Source organism: Mercenaria mercenaria, chromosome 4 (assembly GCF_021730395.1).
Source record: "Mercenaria mercenaria strain notata chromosome 4, MADL_Memer_1, whole genome shotgun sequence".
NCBI classification, from domain to species: domain Eukaryota; kingdom Metazoa; phylum Mollusca; class Bivalvia; order Venerida; family Veneridae; genus Mercenaria; species Mercenaria mercenaria.
The window spans coordinates 18,349,577-18,368,830 of record NC_069364.1 but is presented as its reverse complement, the minus strand read 5'-3'; the positions used below and the strand labels follow the sequence as shown (position 1 = coordinate 18,368,830).

General features: G+C 36.1%; 1 protein-coding gene across 1 annotated transcript in view; it reads left to right on the top strand.

Annotated features, from left to right (window-relative positions):
- LOC123551105 (zinc finger C3H1 domain-containing protein-like) overlaps positions 1 to 19,254 on the top strand; it is a 45,441-nt gene that overhangs the window by 20,768 nt on the left and 5,419 nt on the right. Inside the window, exons 18-32 of the mRNA XM_045339806.2 lie at positions 3,174 to 3,305; positions 3,857 to 3,978; positions 4,459 to 4,560; positions 5,185 to 5,295; positions 5,909 to 6,098; positions 6,615 to 6,801; positions 8,586 to 8,777; positions 9,294 to 9,452; positions 10,214 to 10,398; positions 11,373 to 11,493; positions 12,127 to 12,204; positions 13,133 to 13,227; positions 13,517 to 13,627; positions 13,904 to 14,008; positions 15,539 to 15,817. Of these exons, the coding sequence (XP_045195741.2) occupies positions 3,174 to 3,305; positions 3,857 to 3,978; positions 4,459 to 4,560; positions 5,185 to 5,295; positions 5,909 to 6,098; positions 6,615 to 6,801; positions 8,586 to 8,777; positions 9,294 to 9,452; positions 10,214 to 10,398; positions 11,373 to 11,493; positions 12,127 to 12,204; positions 13,133 to 13,227; positions 13,517 to 13,627; positions 13,904 to 14,008; positions 15,539 to 15,817 (2,169 nt within the window). The remainder of the gene's footprint in view (positions 1 to 3,173; positions 3,306 to 3,856; positions 3,979 to 4,458; positions 4,561 to 5,184; positions 5,296 to 5,908; positions 6,099 to 6,614; positions 6,802 to 8,585; positions 8,778 to 9,293; positions 9,453 to 10,213; positions 10,399 to 11,372; positions 11,494 to 12,126; positions 12,205 to 13,132; positions 13,228 to 13,516; positions 13,628 to 13,903; positions 14,009 to 15,538; positions 15,818 to 19,254) is intronic.

The window sequence follows — 19,254 nt, the reverse complement described above, 5'->3', positions numbered from 1 at the left end:
AAATTTAGCAGGGTAAAGGGTCATCCTTTAACACCATATAGCAGCTCGCTGTGACTGTTGAAATCATACCACTGCACTGAAGAGATGTGCAGATTAGCCAAGAAGCAAACAACTGATTTAACCTTTACCCTGCTAAATTTCTAAAATGCACTGGTCCATCAGTCAATTTGGTTAGCACTACTTATCATTCAAAGGGGTGTTCACTGAAAATTAACTGACTGAATACTAGCAAACAGTGCAGACCATGATCAACCTGCATGGACATGCAAGCTGATCTTGGTCTGCACTGGTCACAAAGGCTTGTATCGCTTGTCATATGTTACAGTTTTCATAGTTTTTTTTTTTAACCTGCCGATGAAATCGGAAGTGGGGTATTGAAATGGCGTTGTCCGTCCGTCACGTCCGTGCGTCCGTCCGCAGCCATTTCTCAGTAACTAGTGGGTAGAATTTCATGGAACTTGAAATAAACATGAACCAACATACTGCGATGATGCCCGTCAAGTTTTTTTTTTCGGATTGGTCAATTTCCCTTGGAGTTATTGCCCTTGATTTAATGAAAAATACCCAAAAATGTCCGTCCGCAGCCATTTCTCAGTAACTAGCAGGTAGAATTTCATGAAACTTGACATAAACATGAACCAACATACTGCGATGGTGCCTGTCAAGTTTTTTTTTTGATTTGTCAATTTCCTTTAAGAGTTATTGCCCTTGATTTAATGAAAAATTCATGTCTGCAGCCATTCTCAGAGTAACAAGCTGGTAGAATTTTATGAAACTTGAAATAAATATGAACCAACATACTTCGATGAGGCCTGTCATTTTTAGCTCACCTGAGCAATGCTCAGGTGAGTTTTTGTGATCGCTCGATATCCGACGTCTGTCTGTCAACATTTAGCTTGTGTATGCGATAGAGGCTGTATTTTTCAGTTGATCTTCATGAATTTTGGTCAGAATTATAACCTTGATAAAATCTAGGCTAAGTTCGAAAATTGGTCATCTGGGATCAAAAACTAGAAAAAAATTGTGTATGCGATAGAGACTGTATTTTTCAATTGATTTTCATGAAATTTGGTCAGAATGATAGCCTTGATAAAATCTAGGTCGAATTTGAATATGGGTCATCTAGGGTCAAAAACTAGGTCACTAGGTCAAATTATAGAAAAATCTTGTGTTTGCGATAGAGACTGTATTTTTCAATTGATTTTCATGAAATTTCGTCAGAATGATTGCCTTGATGAAGTCAAGGTCAAGTTTGAATATGGGTCATCTTGGGTCAAAAACTAGGTCAGCGGGATATATTTAAGAAAATACTTATTTGAATTCAAGAGACCACAATTTTGGTCCAATCTTAATGAAAATTGGCCAGAATATTTGTTTCATGAAATCACTAGGTCAAACAAGCTTACACTGTTATGATGTGTTTCCCAGGCGAGCGACCTAGGGCCATCTTGGCCCTCTTGTTTTTTTAATTGGTCAATGTACCTTAGAGTTATTGCCCTTTAGTTGTTTAAAAATCTACAGATTTGTACATAACAATCCAATTTGTAGAATTTCATCAAACTTCTTTTCCATGAACATTTATTATAAACATGGGAAGTTGTGTACTCACACCTGGCCACCACCTTGCCTTGGTCACATCCCCTCCCCACCCCACTCCCCCCATTCATTTTCTGTTATATTGATTTTGACTAATGAAATTATTTGCTTCTTAGTAACATCCTTAACTTTTTGCCATTCCTCACCACAAACCCTTTCGGCGAGGGATACCAGTTCATCGAATTTGCTTGTTAGTACATGTTATTATGTTTGGTAAGGACAGGTTTTCCTAGATTTGTTGTTTCTGATTCCCTCTCTTTATTAAGTTCTTTTTTGTTAAAGGGCCGACTTGGTTCTCCAGGCAACTTTTATCAGTTATCTGCTTACAGCTATAACATGGAAATTTAATGGCCATTACGCCCAGCATGAATTGCAAGAGAGCAATTAATTCGGTCAGTTTTCGGAATCAGGTGTGTGTTGTTACATGTTGAAACTTCACACCAAGCATGTATGCTGTATAAATATCTCTGAGAGAAAACAAAAGTTGAACTCTGAATCTCAAAAAATATTCACAAAAAAAAAAAACAAGATAAAAATGCACAAATTAAACTATTCAGCACTAACGTTATTATGACGTTACGGTATTTGTGTCACACTAAAAAAAACATGAAGTAATGCAACTACTTATAACACAAAATAAACTACAATAGTGTAGGTTTATATTGTAGGTTTATTACTGTTTCCATGTTGTTATCCATTCACTTGCCCTAATTGATTAGGCTTATTATATTTCTAGAGTATATTATTATGCATTATACATGTATATTGATATTATCTTTCCATGAAGTAAATCCATATCATTGGGAATATTTGATATGTAATTTATTGTAAATACATTTATTGTTACATATATGTAAATTTATTGTATATTATTCTTTCTTCATCTGTATATATATATATATATATATATATGCGCTGACATTTATAGTTATGTAAATAAATTACTATCTGGCCTTTTCTTCATCATTTTGGGAAATTATGCCACATTGGAGCATGAACATATTCTCTGAGAGGAACCCAGATGGTCAGTGAGCAACCATGTCCAGCATTATTGCCTTAGTGTGTACCTGGTAATGGCTGATCATTGAAATGCGATAAACATTATGATAAAATGGGCATTAATGTCAGGGAAAACCACAAGACTCTGGAAGCTAATTTATAGCCAAGTTGGCCCTTTAAGTTATTTAAAAGACACTAGGTGTGATTTTGAAAATTTTTCACTTGGGTACCAGTAGCTTTATCTCTATTGAAGGGTGGCCTCCGTGACAGAGTGGTTAAGGTCGCTGACTTCAAATCACTTGCCCCTCATTGATGTGGGTTCGAGCCTCACTGGGGCGTTGAATTCTTCATGTGAGGAAGCCATCCAGCTGGCTTATGGAAGGTTGGTGGTTCTACCCACGTGCCCGCTTGTGATGAAATAATGCACGAAGGGGCACCTGTGGTCTTCCTCCACCATCAAAACTTGAAAGTCGCCATATCATCTATATTTGTGTTGGTGCAAAGTTAAACCCAACAAAATAAATAAATTATCTCTATTGAACATGCATTTATGAGCAATATGTTATTTCTATTTACAGATTTAGTCCTTATTTCCGCACCAAAGCTTGTAAGAATTTGATATCCAGATGTGTCGCAAACAAACTTCTGCCAAAGGTTGTCTTGTGTAGGTTTGATTTGCAGGGGACGTGCAATGATGAAAAATGTAAAGGGTAAGACTTTCTAAGTGGCTTATCCTTGTAGAGACAAAATGAGTTTTGTATCGAGATGAACTGCTTAACACCCATTAGCAAATGTTCTTAAAGAATATTTTATCAGAGAAGTGTTTTTCAGTTCTGATTCTGTTTTATGTTGAGAAGTATAAGTTCTCATAAGTATTTATACCAACTTGTAAAACAACCATAGACCAAGTTAAGAAAAATGGTGTTTTTTAACTGACGTGAGTTATAAAGGACTAATGTTTAGTTATACCCTAACCCTAACCGCCTCGATAGCCTAGTGGTAGAGTGCCTACTTCGAATGCGGGAGTTTGTGGGTACGATCTCCGGCCAAGTCATACCAAAGACATAAAATAGTACCAGTAGCTCCCTTGCTTGGCACTCAGCATTTAAAGGGAAACTGGCCTCTTCTCTCATACCCCTGTGGTGATAGATTCCATCAGGAATGAGATGTCGAGAGTGATCAATATAAGTTGTAGAACTTGTTTCACAATCGCCCTAAAATAAAAAGTATAAGCTATAGGACTAATGTTATCATATTCTAGGCAACACCAAAAACAGTATTTACCATTGGATAGAGAGATTTTGCTGGACATTGTCTCATACTGTCCAACTATTGCCGGTGTACAGAAAGACACGCCTCCAAAGAAAGTCTTAAAAGTCATGGGTATGTTATACATGTGTTTTAATTATTATTTTTCAAGAAGTATCTAGGTGTATACATCCATGATACAACTAACATAATATTTATGAAGACTTAGTGCTGAATTGATGTGTGCGGAAGTCACAAACTAGACGTTTCACAAGATGAATTTTTAGGGTAGGATATGTTATTCCTGGTATTTATTTCAGTTTAAGCATTAGCTTTAGTAAGATATTAGATATTTCTTGCTGAGATCAGATAAGTACTGGATCTAAATCTTGGAATGCTGGCTAGGTTTCCTGCCCGAAATGATGTAATGGAAGTACTGTTGAAAAAGCCGTTAAACAAAACATACATCTTTGATATACTGTATCCCTGTAATAATATATTTTAACATTCAAGTCTGACAATATTCAGCACCACATTTAATGTTGCCTTCTCTGCAAAAAAAAAATTTGTTCTAAGGACCTATATATTGACATCTGAAACCTGTACATTTTCTAGGAGACTATGTGGATGATATGCTGAAACAAAACAAAGGAAGATTCACTGTAGATCAGATGTGCCTGCTGTTAGTCAGTAAAATCAATGAACATGTCAAACATGGTAAGTACTGGTAATGTTGTGTGCAATTCGTAGAAAAACAGTTTTACGACTGGAAACTCATCATTGTTTACAAATTGACACAGAAAACCCTTTAACATATGATTTCAAAAGTATTGCCATGTCATCAAGGAATTGTATGTACAAAACTTGTTTTCTGCAATACAGTTAAATCATAGATATTTTGTCTGAGTCATTTTCATTTTAGCCGCACCATGAGAAAACCAACATAGTGGCTTTGCAACCAGCATGGATCCAGACCAGCCTGCGCATCAGCGCAGTCTGGGTAGGATCCATGCTGTTCGCTTTCAAAGCGAATTGCAAATAGATAAACCGTTAGCGAACAGCATGGATTCTGACCAGATTGCGTGGATGCGCAGGCTGGTCTGGATCCATGCTGGTCACAAAGCCACTATGTTGATTTTCCCATGGCGCGGCTCATTCGTGTTTCATGTGGGGAAGTGGTTCAGTTGTTTTCAGGCAGCTGAGTGTATAACACTTAGAAGTCCAGAAATCTGGTTGACAGTTATATGATAATTAAATTGTTGTTGAAAAAATTTCAGAACTGCATTGTACAGTTATCGTGTTATTGTTTTCTAATGTATATTTTTAACATTTATTCAACAGTTCCACCACACACAATGCTGTATACACCACGTTTGTTTCGGCCTAAACAGGATGAGAAACAGTTCGCCAAATCTGAAAATCCATCATTCAAACACACCAAAGATAATGAAGGCAAGTCCTACTTAATTCATTATAGAACAAACTAGTCACAAGTGTGTATTTTTTATGTAGCCATTTTTGTTGAATAAAAGTCCAATTCTTATTGGTTCTCTCAGCAACTTTCTGTTAGGAGGACACAAGTTTCACTCTAGGTTGGGCAGATTTTTTCCATGAAAATTCTACCAAGACATTAATCTAAAGTCTTTCACATCTATTCATGCAAGGAAAGTGTCAGGTACATGCAGAGAGAAAGTTTTACTCATAGGAAACCTCTAGACAGTTAACTGACTGCTGAGTATAGCTGAAATACTGTTCAAAAAGGAGGTTAAAGATAACAAAAGTTGACAAATGGACATAACAGTTCATGATGTGTGATGGATTATTTATTTTACACTTTTGAATATGACAGACTATTTCAAATTATTTTAAATATTGCTTATGGAACATTTGCAACTTTTGATGTGCTTGATACTAAAGGCACAAATCAGTTTAGTTTGACCAACACAAACTCTTACACCTGATATGTAAGTGTTAAAGTCTAGAGGAGCTATCTGATGCAAAATTTCTCCTTGAGTAGGGTATGATATACATGTAAGGCTTGTAAGTGATGAGTCTGTAATTACAGCATTCCAGTTCCTTGCTCATACTCAGTCCAGACCCGAGGACACAGTGATACAGAGTGACGAAAGAAGATACTTCTATACTGAAGATGGTGGGTCAGAGGTTCAAGACTTGGAGTCATCGGTGCTAGCCTCACCTACTGATACACAGCTCTGGCTCAAACTTGCAAACAACAAACTACATAGTTCCCATTTGTAAGTGATTTAACATATTTCTTTACAGCCACATTTGTCTAGATGTTAGAGTTTCACTTGATAATAGTCAGGACAGTTGCCTAAGTCTGTGCTGCCTGTATTCACCTAGTTTTACCTATGAGTATAACATAATTTTGTACAATCTATTCTTTAATACATAATAAACTAATAGTCTGGTTTAGTACACTGTATTGGGGTTTCAGTGATCGCATTGTACCAAAGACATGAAAAATTGTACTAGTAGCTTCCTTGCTTAGTGCTCATCATTAAGAGGATAATTCTAGAACTGGTCAGCCTGGTGTCAGTATGTGACTGGGTTTTGTGTCATGTCACATGCATTAAGGCATGATATTCTAATGCAGCACTATAAACTTGGTCAGTGTGCTCACTGCAAAAGTATACACCGTTGTTTATAGGACTAAGAAATTGTTAAGAAAAATGCTAAACCCAGACACACAAAAGCTGTTATCTCTAATGATTTTGCTTTCTGAACCTTTTGATGAATTTTATTTTCAGGTCCTCTGAATCAAGTTTAGAGGAAGCCCTAAATGTGTTAGCTAGGGCACTGGAATCCAATAAAGATAGTTCAGTATTATGGTTAGAGTATTTAACACTGTATGCTAGACATAAAGAAGCCACAGACTTCTCAGATCTCTGTCAGATGGCACTTCAGTATGCACCAAGCTTTGAAATTTGGTGGAAGGTAAGTGATTCAGTAGTGAGAGGATAGGACTACTGTGCTTTGGGATATTTGTACCCGCCGACAACAAAGTTGTAAGGGGGGGTATACTGGTTTCAGGTTGTCTGTCCGTCTGTCTGTAGACACAATCTTGTGCGCACCATCTCTCCTCATCCCCTTGACACAATTAATGAAACTTCACACAAGTGATCAGTACCAACAGTAGTTGTGCATGGGCATGTTAGGTTCTTTCAGAAAAAAAAATTGCAGAGTTATGGGACTTTGTTTTTTGTTACTATACTATATACATAGACACAATCTTGTGCGCACCACCTCTCCTCATCCCCTTGACACAATTTAATGAAACTTCACACAAGTGATCAGTAACAACAGTAGTTGTGCATGGGGCATGTTAGGTTCTTTCAGAAAAAAAATTTGCAGAGTTATGGGACTTTGTTTTTTTGTTACTATACTATATACATAGACACAATCTTGTGCGCACCATCTCTCCTCATCCCCTTGACACAATTTAATGAAACTTCACACAAGTGATCAGTAACAACAGTAGTTGTGCATGGGGCATGTTAGGTTCTTTCAGCGATAAAAATTGCAGAGTTATGGGACTTTGTTTCTTGTTAACATACTATGTACATACAGTCTGCATATGCAATCTTGTGCGTGCCTAATCTACCGAACCCTTGCACACAGTTTAATGAAACTTCACACAAGTGATCAGTACCAACCCTAGTTGTGCATGGTGCATATTACGTTCTTTTAGATAAATATTCTGCATTGTTATGGGACTTTGTTTTTTGTTACAATACTGTATACATATAGTCTATATACATACAGTCCACATAATTATGCAATCTTGTGTGCGTCAAATTGCAATGTACTGTGTCAGTGCATGCGGGGGGTACATTCATCACCTTTAGTGATAGCTCTAGTTTTGCAAGGTCCGGTTTTGGATAATTTACCCCAAAAATCATATGTTTTGACTTGTGTAATATTAACTATTTGAATATATATCTGTATGTTACAGTAAGTTACTTAATTTCCTACCTACAACCACCTTGGTAACCTACTGGTGGCACCTGCCATGAGTGAGGGAAGACAAGGGTTCACTGTCTGGGACTTGTCAGGCTCGTGTCAGTGAAACTACCAATTCTAGGGCTTGGGCAATATGAAAAGTAAAACAACCAACTCAGCTTGATACAAATACCCAGATCAACACACTAGTATTATATTCCATATATGAGCCGCGCCATGAGAAAACCAACATAGTGGGTTTGCGACCAGCATGGATCCAGACCAACCTGCGCATCCGCGCAGTCTGGTCAGGATCCATGCTGTTCACTTTCAGAGCCTATAGCAGTTAGAGAAACTGTTAGCGAACAGCATGGATCCTGACCAGACTGCACGGATGCGCATGCTGGTCTGGATCCATGCTGGTCGCAAAGCCACTATGTTGGTTTTCTCATGGCGCGGCTCATATATCTTGTCTTAATTTTGGTTTGTGTGATTTTTAACTTCCAAGAGGGGTTGCAGATTAATTCATGTAAAAATATCCCAAAGCACAGTACATAATTACAATCTTCACAATTCCCTGCTACAAAAGATCTAGTTACTTCCATCATGCATAGCTGAATTAAGCTCTTTACCCTTTATAAAGTTTCACATGAAAACTAAAATTGTTTCATTACTTGTAAAGGGAAGACTAGTACAGTTCCACAATTATACAAACTTCTAAAAGGTGATTACATTTTCATGTACCTGTGTACAGTATCTTAGAATATTTCTTCTTTCAGTATCTACATAGCCTGGTATCGTACACGGACAGGAATGAAGTATGTAGTGAGATTGTCGACTACCTCTGCTCCATACAGACCAAAGATAACATAAATGCTGCAGTATCTCATCACTTGCTGGAGGTGATGTTATATAAAACCAATCTCTCCATGATGGCTGGTCAATCACAATATGCTAAAAATATATTACAGGTAAGGATTACAGTGTACATTAAAGATGTAACCTGGCCAAAAAAATCAGTAACTGTTTCAGGTTTATGACATAATGAATATAAAATATGACTGGACACCAGCTGTTTAGTAGTTTACCTATTGACTATAATTGTGAATTTGGCAGTAGATAGTAGCTTTCAACACTAAAGCAGTTACAGCACTAAACAAAACTCTTTAGATACAGATTTACCTCTTTGGTAGATAGAACCACAGATTTATGTAGAATATGTGGAAGTGAAAGGACACTTTACCTGGACATTTTACCCTGGCTGGGTAAAAACTGCTGATTTCTTCAGTCATTATTGATATAACTTTATGCTGCCTAAAATACAGGTGAGAGTAGGGCAAAAAGTTGAGAATCTGTTGAGGGACTGAACTGTTACATATTGACTTTGTACTAAAATATTTCTATGACTTCACACATATCCAGACGTCCTTGCATTTCGAGAAAAAAAAATTGTTGAAAATCTTTTCAAAATCAATTTCTACTTGCAGGGTTATTTTGTGAAGAGTGAAGGTAAATCATCGTGTCAGTCATACCTAACAGTGCTGGATCGCTGTGTTCTATGGTTATGCTACATACACGTGTTGTCATGGCAACAGCTGCCTGATGGATTGTGGGATAGTGCTTTATCTGGGAAAATAATAAACAAGGTGATACATTGAAAAAAAAGACATTTTATGAAGAAGTCTGTTCTTCAGTTAGTTGCGATGCAAGAATTCTTGAACTTAACTGGGTCATATAAGCTGTCTTGACAAAATTCTTGAAGTTGCTAGATATAATCCCAAACACAGTGAAAGGGAAATTTATTCCTATGTTGAAACCTGAATGATATGTAACAACAATAAATGTAAATTTTATGAAACTTCCTTCTAGTTTCATATTGTGTTATTTGATGATCAACAGCAGTTTTACAAGTGACCACCAAGTGGCATTTTTAGCTTGTCTGATTCTTGATTTCTTTGAGGTATTGTTGTCATCTGATCCTCAGTTTTTGTTACCATTTTTGTTTGCGTCTATATTTCTCAAAAACTGTGAAAGCTATAGCTTGTTTATCATCATTAGTTGAGTAAGTAGGTTAAGAACCATAGCTCTCTCACGCATTTTGTAAGAATCATGGCCGTTTTTGTTCTTAGAACATTTGAATTTCTTGAATAATTTTTTTGTTTAAGTCCTCCTTGCTCAAATACTGTAAGAACTGTAGCTTTGAAACTAAAAAAAATTTTGTCACCAAAAGGTGAGTAAGATGGCCAAGAACAATAACTTTTTTCTTGCTTGTTGCCTTACATCAAGGACTTACAGGTGAGCATTGGTACCAGCAGGTGGTGCTCTTGTTCTACAAAGCTGTAATGGTCTTCATACCAAGCTTTAAGGCAGATAATATATGTCTGATTATGGAGAGTGATAATTTCAGAATGATTTGGTACTTCCCTGGAAGAAACTTCCTCTTGGTGGTTTTACAAGGGACCAGCAGATGGCACTACTACAGGAAGCTGTCAGTGTTTGTATAACAAGCCAGGAACCAAGAAATGCTGCAGCTCTCCAGGAAGGCTTGATACTGTGTAGAAATATCATTCACCTATTGCATTGTCAAAATAAGTAAGTTTCATGTAAAATTCATAGTTGTGTTGGATGACAGTTTCGTCTAGTTGATGATACATCAAACAGTCCATGGCCGAGTGGTTAAGGATGATGACTTTAACCTTTAGCCTGCTAAATTCCTAAAATGAACTGGTCCATCATTCAATTTAGGCAGTACCATTTATTATTCGAAGGGATGTTCACTGAAAATTTACTGACTGATTAGCGAACAGTGCAGACCGTGATCAGCTTGCCCACTGGTGCAGGCTGATCTTGTTCTGCACTGGTCGCAAAGGCAGAATCACATGCCGCCAGCAGGCTAAAGGTAAAATCACTTGCCCTTCACCACTGTGGGTATGAACCCTCACTTGGGGTGTAGAATTTTTCATGTAAGGACGCTATCCAGGTGACTTACTAAAGGTTGATAGTTCTACCCAGGTGCCTGGTCCACTGCCATTTTCAAAAGTGCTGTATAATTAGTTAATACTATTGTGATATGGAGTTTATATTTTAGCAGCAAGATATCAATTTGTTTTTATAATTTCATCACATAAATGCTCCAATGACCATCATTTGCCGTTTTTCATGGCAAGGCAGTAGAGGACTTTGACTTTGAGTTACCTCCCTTTAACCAGTGTTAGTTTGAGCTTATCATGAAGCCAGTGAGCTTCAGTAATATATGAGCAGCCCATGTGGTATTTCTTTGTGGTAAAACTTCAAAGATGTAATTCAAAATATAGGATAGAGGCTATGAAAACTGATGAAGATTTCACATTTATAGCCTCTTTTTTGACTCGCTCCTTTTACCATTTCATGCATCTTTAAATAGGTCAGTCTCATATGAACATTCTTGGATATTGTATATAAATAAATCTTGAAAATTTTGAAAATGTTTGTCAAGTGATTGGTTGAAAAAGTAGGGTTAATACTAAATATTTATAGCCCTCAGAAATACATGAAAATACAATAAATGTGTACATGTATGTTTACAGATTAGAGGAGATGTTGTCAGTATGCAGAGATCTGTTACAGAAGGACCAGTCACTGGTAGATATCTGGCTGATTGTAGCCAACCTGTATGCTGCCAATGGAGAAATAGATGCCACCATTCAGGTATATCTCTTCCACTTTCTTTCTTAGACATAATGTAGAATGATAAACCAATCATACGTTTTTCAGCTATTAACCAGCCTGCAGAAATAGTCCCAAGTGTATTCACAGAACAAGGGGTATATTGTAGTTTCGATGTTGATTGGTTGTGTTGTTTATACATGAGTAGATCGTTTGGTTTCCAAACAGAGAATTATTGGGCCTGTGTTGTATATCTTAATAGGATGATTGCATGTAGTCAGTAAGTGACTCCTGTTGTGTTAGGAGTCAGTTAGTCAAAGGTAACAATTGCTTTGAAACAAACAATTACTTGAGGGAGAATGTATGTTTAGAGCATTCAAACTTTTTTTGGGATTATTGCTCGTAGTCAGTAGATGTCTATTACATTCTGTTTATTCGGAGAATTTCAAAGGTTAGTGTCATTGTGAACTTAGGCTGAAAATGGTTTCCTATCAATAACATGAGAACTCTTGCGATACTGACGTGTGTAACTTCATTGCAATTTCGCCATCAGTGAAATGCACATGACTTTAATAATGATAGATAATTGTAAATTTGTAGAATTTGATTGTCCAGTTAAAAAAATTTCAGCATTTAATTATGATTCTCTTACATTATATTTGTATTTTATTACAGGTGTTCAATGATGCGCTAGAAGTGAATCCGTTATCTGCCAGAGTGTTCAGTATTGCTGCTCAATTTGGAGTCTCTCATGTATGTAGGCCTTAGCTAAAGTTTTGTGTAAATTTTAACTTGGCTCTCTTATCATAGACTTCATAGATTTACCACAACTGGTTGTATATTGAAAATTATAAAGGTAATAAACTGGTAATGATAATCAGCTAATTACGTATTATTCATATGCAACATCAGCATTTTCCGTGTTTTACTGAGTTATTTGGGCCTATAGTAGCTACTTTACATGAGAAGAATGCTGAATTGTCAATCGAGAATACATAATCACATGGAAATTGCCGAGTGCCCATTATTGTAATTCTAAAAAAACAAAACTTGATAGTATTGCTATTCAAGAAAACAGAAAGGACAGTAAAAGGTCTATAAAAGAAAAGTAGTTTACCAGTGTGTTAAAGAGAAGTCATTGACGTTGTTCCTGTTGTTATATCCCCAAATACAAAATATATGGGGACTATATTGGGGTCATGCATATCTTTTGGTCTTATGGTCCATCTGTCTATAATGCCTTGCCAGGGGCTTATATCTGAATCTTTTCAAGAGATTTTCAAGCAACTATACATGAATTTTCAGGTCCAAGTTCATGGCCATTCTTGAAGGCCGAAAGTCAAATGGCTATATTTCATGTACTCCATATGTTATAAACCGCAGGAATGATTTTCATGAAACTGACATCAATTGTTACCCTCATCAAGATGACCAGGAGAATGCACTACCTATATCAGTAGGTCAAAGGTCAAGGAAATAGTGGTAGTACAAGGTTATGACAGTATTTTACGTTCCCTGTATCAATGCAGAATCTGTGGGTAATAATCACCTTCAGTGATAGCTCTAGTTTATGGTAAATCAGTAGTTCTTAATAAGATATTCTAGAACAAGGATTATGCTAGTTCTTCGTGTACATTATATCTATCGACATACATTATTTGAAGTGGTGTTTTACTTACAGAATGCTGAGTTTACAATGACGTGTCTGGAACAGTGTCCACTGGGATACTTCAGTCTGGATGACAAAACTTTACCTGATCCTCTCTCACTTTACTGGTGAGCAATAGTTATTACTTTTGTCACATCTTAAATTTAATCAAATTTGGGACGGACAAGTTTATTCTGCTTCTGTCTGTATAAGACTTGTGTATAAATATTCTGAATCTGTAAATATTATATGAAAAAATTTGTGCTTGAAATTATTTTAACAGGACAAGTATATATGATGTGTTATTACCTATGACATTATGTAGCCTCGTGTTGTTGTTTTTTTTTTCAAACAATTTCCACTGTGTGCACTCCAGGATACTGATTACAATTGTCAGAATATTTTTCATGTTTTCAGTGTATTATTGAATCAGACAGTAGCTCTAGGTTACACACCACCACCACTTAAAGAAGGTGTATCAAAAGACCTCATTTCTGAACAACAGACAGACATCTGGCTTAACTACTGGTAATATCTTTCCTTACAACTTCATTAAGAGGCAAGTTGGTTTACCTTTATTAGAATATTTCCTGTGAAAAAAAAACTTTTTTTAGAAAGATTTGGTACTGTAGCTTGCTTGGCTAACTGAATAGTGACACCTTAATTGTACAATTTTTTTCCCTCTTTACATTTTTGCAAAGGAAGTTTACAGGCTGTACTCTATCGATAAAGAGATTAGTTTTAGCTTTTTGAAGCATCTGGATGGAATCTAAAATATTTTGCATACATATGTTTGTGTTTCAGTTTATTTTTGGAACAACGAAAGAATTATGCAGCTGTTGTAGAAATGTTTGAGACAGCGTTGAGTTCTGTGACAAAAGCTTGTGATATTGGTAAAATATGGTCAGGGTAAGTGGTTGTATATAAGGTAAGTGGATTTTTCTAATATTACCCAAGAGCGGACGCAGTTGTCCAGTGGTAACACAGTCTGACTACGAAACCACAGGGGTCATGAGTTTGAGTCCTCGCTCTTCCAACTAAAGTTACTGACATTGGGATAAGAGTCCCGTGTATGCGTGCTTTACACCTGGCACGTTAAAGAACCAGGGAAGCTTCTGAAATTGGAGCGTCTTCTGTATCTTGCACAATCTCCCACTAACATTACTAACAGTCTTCTGGAGGAGTTGCCCATATGGGTTACTGGTGGCGACTATAAATTAACTTATATACAACCAAACAAATATGCCAATATTTAACTCCTATAATGCAGTGGGAAAAAGCATTTAATGGCAAAGTGTAATGTCATGATGGTACATCACTATAAATAGCACACTAGTATTAGAATTCCTTATTAACTAATCTATAGTATTTCACTTGCTTCTTTATATCGTTTGTCACCTTTCAAGTTTATTTTTCAGTAATGATAAAAGAAAATATTGCATGCATTATAGGTTGGCTGTAACAGTTGCCTTATTTGACATTATTTTCTCAGTTTTACAATATCTGATATCATCCTCAAATGCATTTGATATTTATATTTTACATATAAATATAGTTAAAACAACAAATAAGAAATAACCAAATTTATTCAAAATACATTTTTAGATTATATTGTTTGAAATCGGGAATCTGTCTTTGTTTTAGAAATAATACATCCCAAACAGTTATTCTGTTGTTGAATAAAGGCATTGTCAGGAGTGAAATGTGACAAAATTATATCACAAGGGTGCAGCCCAAGTTTAAGAAATAATATATCTCATCCAGTGATTTGTTGTTGAATAAAATCATTGTTTGGAGTTCAGATGCGAAGGAATTATATCACAAGGGCACAGAGCAAATCACTAAATGAGATATATTATTTCGATTCTAACACATTACCAAGGTGTTTTGTAACACGTTACCAAGGATTTTTAAGTACATCCTTGACGACGTTCGTCAAATATTTGCCTGTTTTTTGTTGGTTTCTTTTTCAACGTGCCGCTATGCCGTTTGACGCTATGACGTACTAATTGTGACGTCAGAAGTTATTCAGAACAGTGAATTGTTGTAAAATAACCCACAAATTTCAGCCTTCTTTGTTTAATAGGAAAATGAATCAAGTCGTGTTAGAATATATAATAATACATATCTGATTGACAATGATTTTATTCAATAGAAAATTACTGTTTCTGATTATTCCAATCATAATCATCCAAATACTAAAATATGTTGGTTTTTTTTTTGTTAGTTTGGTTTTTCATTTTAACATTTGAATCTTATTCCATTTTCAGTTTGTAGGAATGAAAATTTATGAACAAAAGTTAAAAATTTGAATGAATCAGAAGTTAGAAGAAGAAGTAATAGTCAAGTTCTTTAGGTCCATTTTTGCTGCTTCTTTAATTGAACTGAAAATATAAACAGATACAGAACGAACATAGCAAACTGTACCATCACTTTCAGGTATATAGCGTTCCAGTATAGACAGTTACAAAATAGTGCACAAAATATTACACAGCAAACTGTAGAGCATCGCAAGATGAACTATTTGTTCCATCGATGTATAATCACCATGCCTGTGAAGTTGCCACTTGAACACTGGAACATTGAAACAGTGCTAGACTATAGACCAGTTAACTCTGTGATTGAAGGCTATGTATGTTACTTGTTACCGGAGCAACAGACATTGACGTTGGAACGTGTAGTCAACATGATGCCCAATAACATCACACTAGTGTTAAGGTAATAGTGTCATTTTCAGAAGTATTCTCCGAGCTTTTATCATTGAATATGTGCCCATATTAATTAATGTTTCAAGTATGAATCTTAGATTTTGAAATGCTGAAATTACTTTTTGCCCTCTATTTGTAAATCATGTATAGAGTTTAATGAAACTTCGCATGAATATGGCAAATACAAGGGATGCAACTCTTCTGTTCCTTCTGGTGAACATGTTGGTACTAGTAAGAAATTCGGGAATGCTGTTGTTTCAACTGACTAACCAATTTATACAAATAATATTGATAATACGCATGAAATTACCGTGAAAAATCAAATAAATTATGCTAGCGTGTATATTACGCATCCCCGATCTTATGTCAAAATCTTGGGGAAATACATACATTTGAATATAATAATGCAACGAAAATCAATCAGTACGCACCCCTTCGTGACAAATTTTAAAAAATCGTAAAAAACAGGCATAATATATTCAAATGTTTACGGTAGTGCATATGGTAATGCATTTTTAGCTCATCTGATTTTTTGAAAAAAAAATGATGAGTTATTGTCATCACTTGAGCTGTTGTCGGCGTTGGCGTCTGCGTCGGTGTTGCCTGGTTAAGTTTTATGTTTAGGTCAGCTTTTCTCCTAAACTATCAAAGCTATTGCTTTGAAACTTGGAATACTTGTTCACCATCATAAGCTGACCCTGTATAGCAAGAAACATAACTCCATCTTGTTGTTTTTGCAAGATTTATGGCCCCTTTTTAGCTCACCTGAGCACGAAGTGCTCAAAGGTGAGCTTTAGTGATCACCCTGTGTCCGGCGTCCGTCGTCGTCCGTCGTCCGTCCGTCCGTCCGTCCGTCGTCAACAATTTGACTGTTAACACTCTAGAGGTCACATTTTTGACCCAATCTTAATGAAACTTGGTCAGAATGTTACCCTCAATAAAATCTTGGACGAGTTCGATATTGGGTCATCTGGGGTCAAAAACTAGGTCATCAGGTCAAATCAAAGGAAAAGCTTGTTAACACTCTAGAGGTCACATTTTTGGCCCAATCTTAATGAAACTTGGTCAGAATGTTACCCTCAATAAAATCTTGGACGAGTTCGATATTAAGTCATCTGGGGTCAAAAACTAGGTCATCAGGTCAAATCAAAGGAAAAGCTTGTTAACACTCTAGAGGTCACAATTTTGGCCCAATCTTAATGAAACTTGGTCAGGATGTTACCCTCAATAAAATCTTGGACGAGTTCGATATTGGGTCATCTGGGGTCAAAAACTAGGTCACCAGGTCAAATCAAAGAAAAAGCTTGTTAACACTCTAGAGGTCACATTTTTGGCCCAATCTTAATGAAACTTGGTCAGAATGTTACCCTTAATAAAATCTTGGACGAGTTCGATATTTGGTTATCTGGGATCATAAACTAGGTCACCAGGTCAAATCAAAGGAAAAGCTTGTTAACACTGTTGAAGCCGCATTTATGACTGTATCTTCATGAAACTTGGTCAGATTGTTAATATTGATGATCTTAAGGTCCAGTTTGAATCTGGGTCATGTAGGATAAAAAACTAGGTCACCAAGCCAAATCAAATGAAAAGCTAGTTTACACTAGAGGCCACATTTATGACCATACCTTAATGAAACTTGGTCAAATCTTGATGATCTATAGCTCAAGTTCAAATCTGGGTTAGGTGGGGTCAAAAACTAGGTCACTAGGTCATATCAAAGGAAAAGCTTGTTAACACTCTAGAGGCCACATTTATGACTATATCTTCATGAAACTTAGTCAGAATGTTAAACTTGATGATCTTTAGGGCAGTTTTGAATCTGGGTCATGTCGGGTCAAAAACTAGGTCACCGGGTCAAATCAAAGGAAAAGCTAATTAACACTGTAGAGGCCACGTTTATGACCATATCTTAATGAAACTTGGTCAGAATGTTAATCTTGATAATCTTTAGGTCAAGTTTAAATCTGGTCAGATGGAGTCAAAAACTAGGTCACTAGGTCATATCAAAGGAAAAGCTTGTTAACACTCTAGAGGCCACATTTTTGACTATATCTTCATGAAACTTAGTCAGAATGTTAAACTTGATGGTCTTTAGGTCAAGTTCGAATCTGGGTCATGTCGGGTCAAAAACTAGGTCACGGGGGTCAAATAAAAGGAATAGTTAGTTAACACTTTAGAGGCCACATTTATGACCATATCTTAATGAAACTTGGTCAGAATGTTAATCTTGATGATCTATAGGTCAAGTTTAAATCTGGGTCAGGTGTGTTAAAAAACTAGGTCACTAGGTCAAATCAAAGGAAAAGCTTGTTAAGACTCTAGAGGCCAGATTTATGACTGTATCTTCATGAAACTTAATCAGAATGTTAATCTTGATGATCTTTAGGTCAAGTTCGAATCTGGGTCATGTGGGGGCAAAAACTAGGTCACCGGGTCAAATCAAAGGAAAAGCTAGTTAACACTTTAGAGGCTACATTTATGACCATATCTTAATGAAACTTGGTCAGAATGTTGATCTTGATGATCTTTAGGTCAATAGGTCAGGTGAGCGATACAGGGCCTTCATGGCCCTCTTGTTTACTTAGAAAATATCAGATTTCTTGGTTAAGTTTTATGTTTAGGTCAACTTTTCTCCTAAACTATCAAAGCTATTGCTTTGAAACTTGGAATACTTGTTCACCATCATAAGCAGACCCTGTACATCAAGAAACATAACTCCATCTTGCTTTTTGCAAGAATTATTGCCCCTTTTGGACTTAGAAAATCAGTTTTCTTGGTTAAGTTTTATGTTTAGGTCAGCTTTTATCCTAAACTATCAAAGCTATTCCTTTAAAACTTGCAACACTTGTTCACCATCATAAGCTGACCCTGTACAGCAAGAAACATAACTCCATCCTGCTTTTTGCAAGATTTATGGCCCCTTTTGGACATAGAAAATATCAGATTTCTTGGTTAAGTTTTATGTTTAGGTCAACTTTTTCTCTTAAACTATCAAAGCTATTGCTTTAAAACTTGCAACTCTTGTTCACCATCATAACCTGACCCTGTACAGCAAGCAACATAACTCCATCCTGCTTTTTGCAATAATTATTGCCCCTTTTGGACTTAGAAAAATCATTTTCTTGGTTGAATATTATGTTTAAGTCAACTTTTCTCATAAACTATCAAAGCTATTGCTTTAAAACTTGCAACAGTTTTTCACAATCATAAGTGGACACTGTACATCAAGAAACATAACTCTATCCTGCTTTTTGCAAGAGTGATGGCCCTTTTTAGACTTAGAAAATCATGGGTAGGACAATATTTCTATTATACAAAAAAAATCAGATGAGCGTCAGCACCCGCAAGGCAGTGCTCTTGTTAAATGTTGGCTTATTGCATTGGTATAAATATTTTGCTAACACATAAAAATAGTTGCAGGTTTTGTATTTGGATAAAGAAATC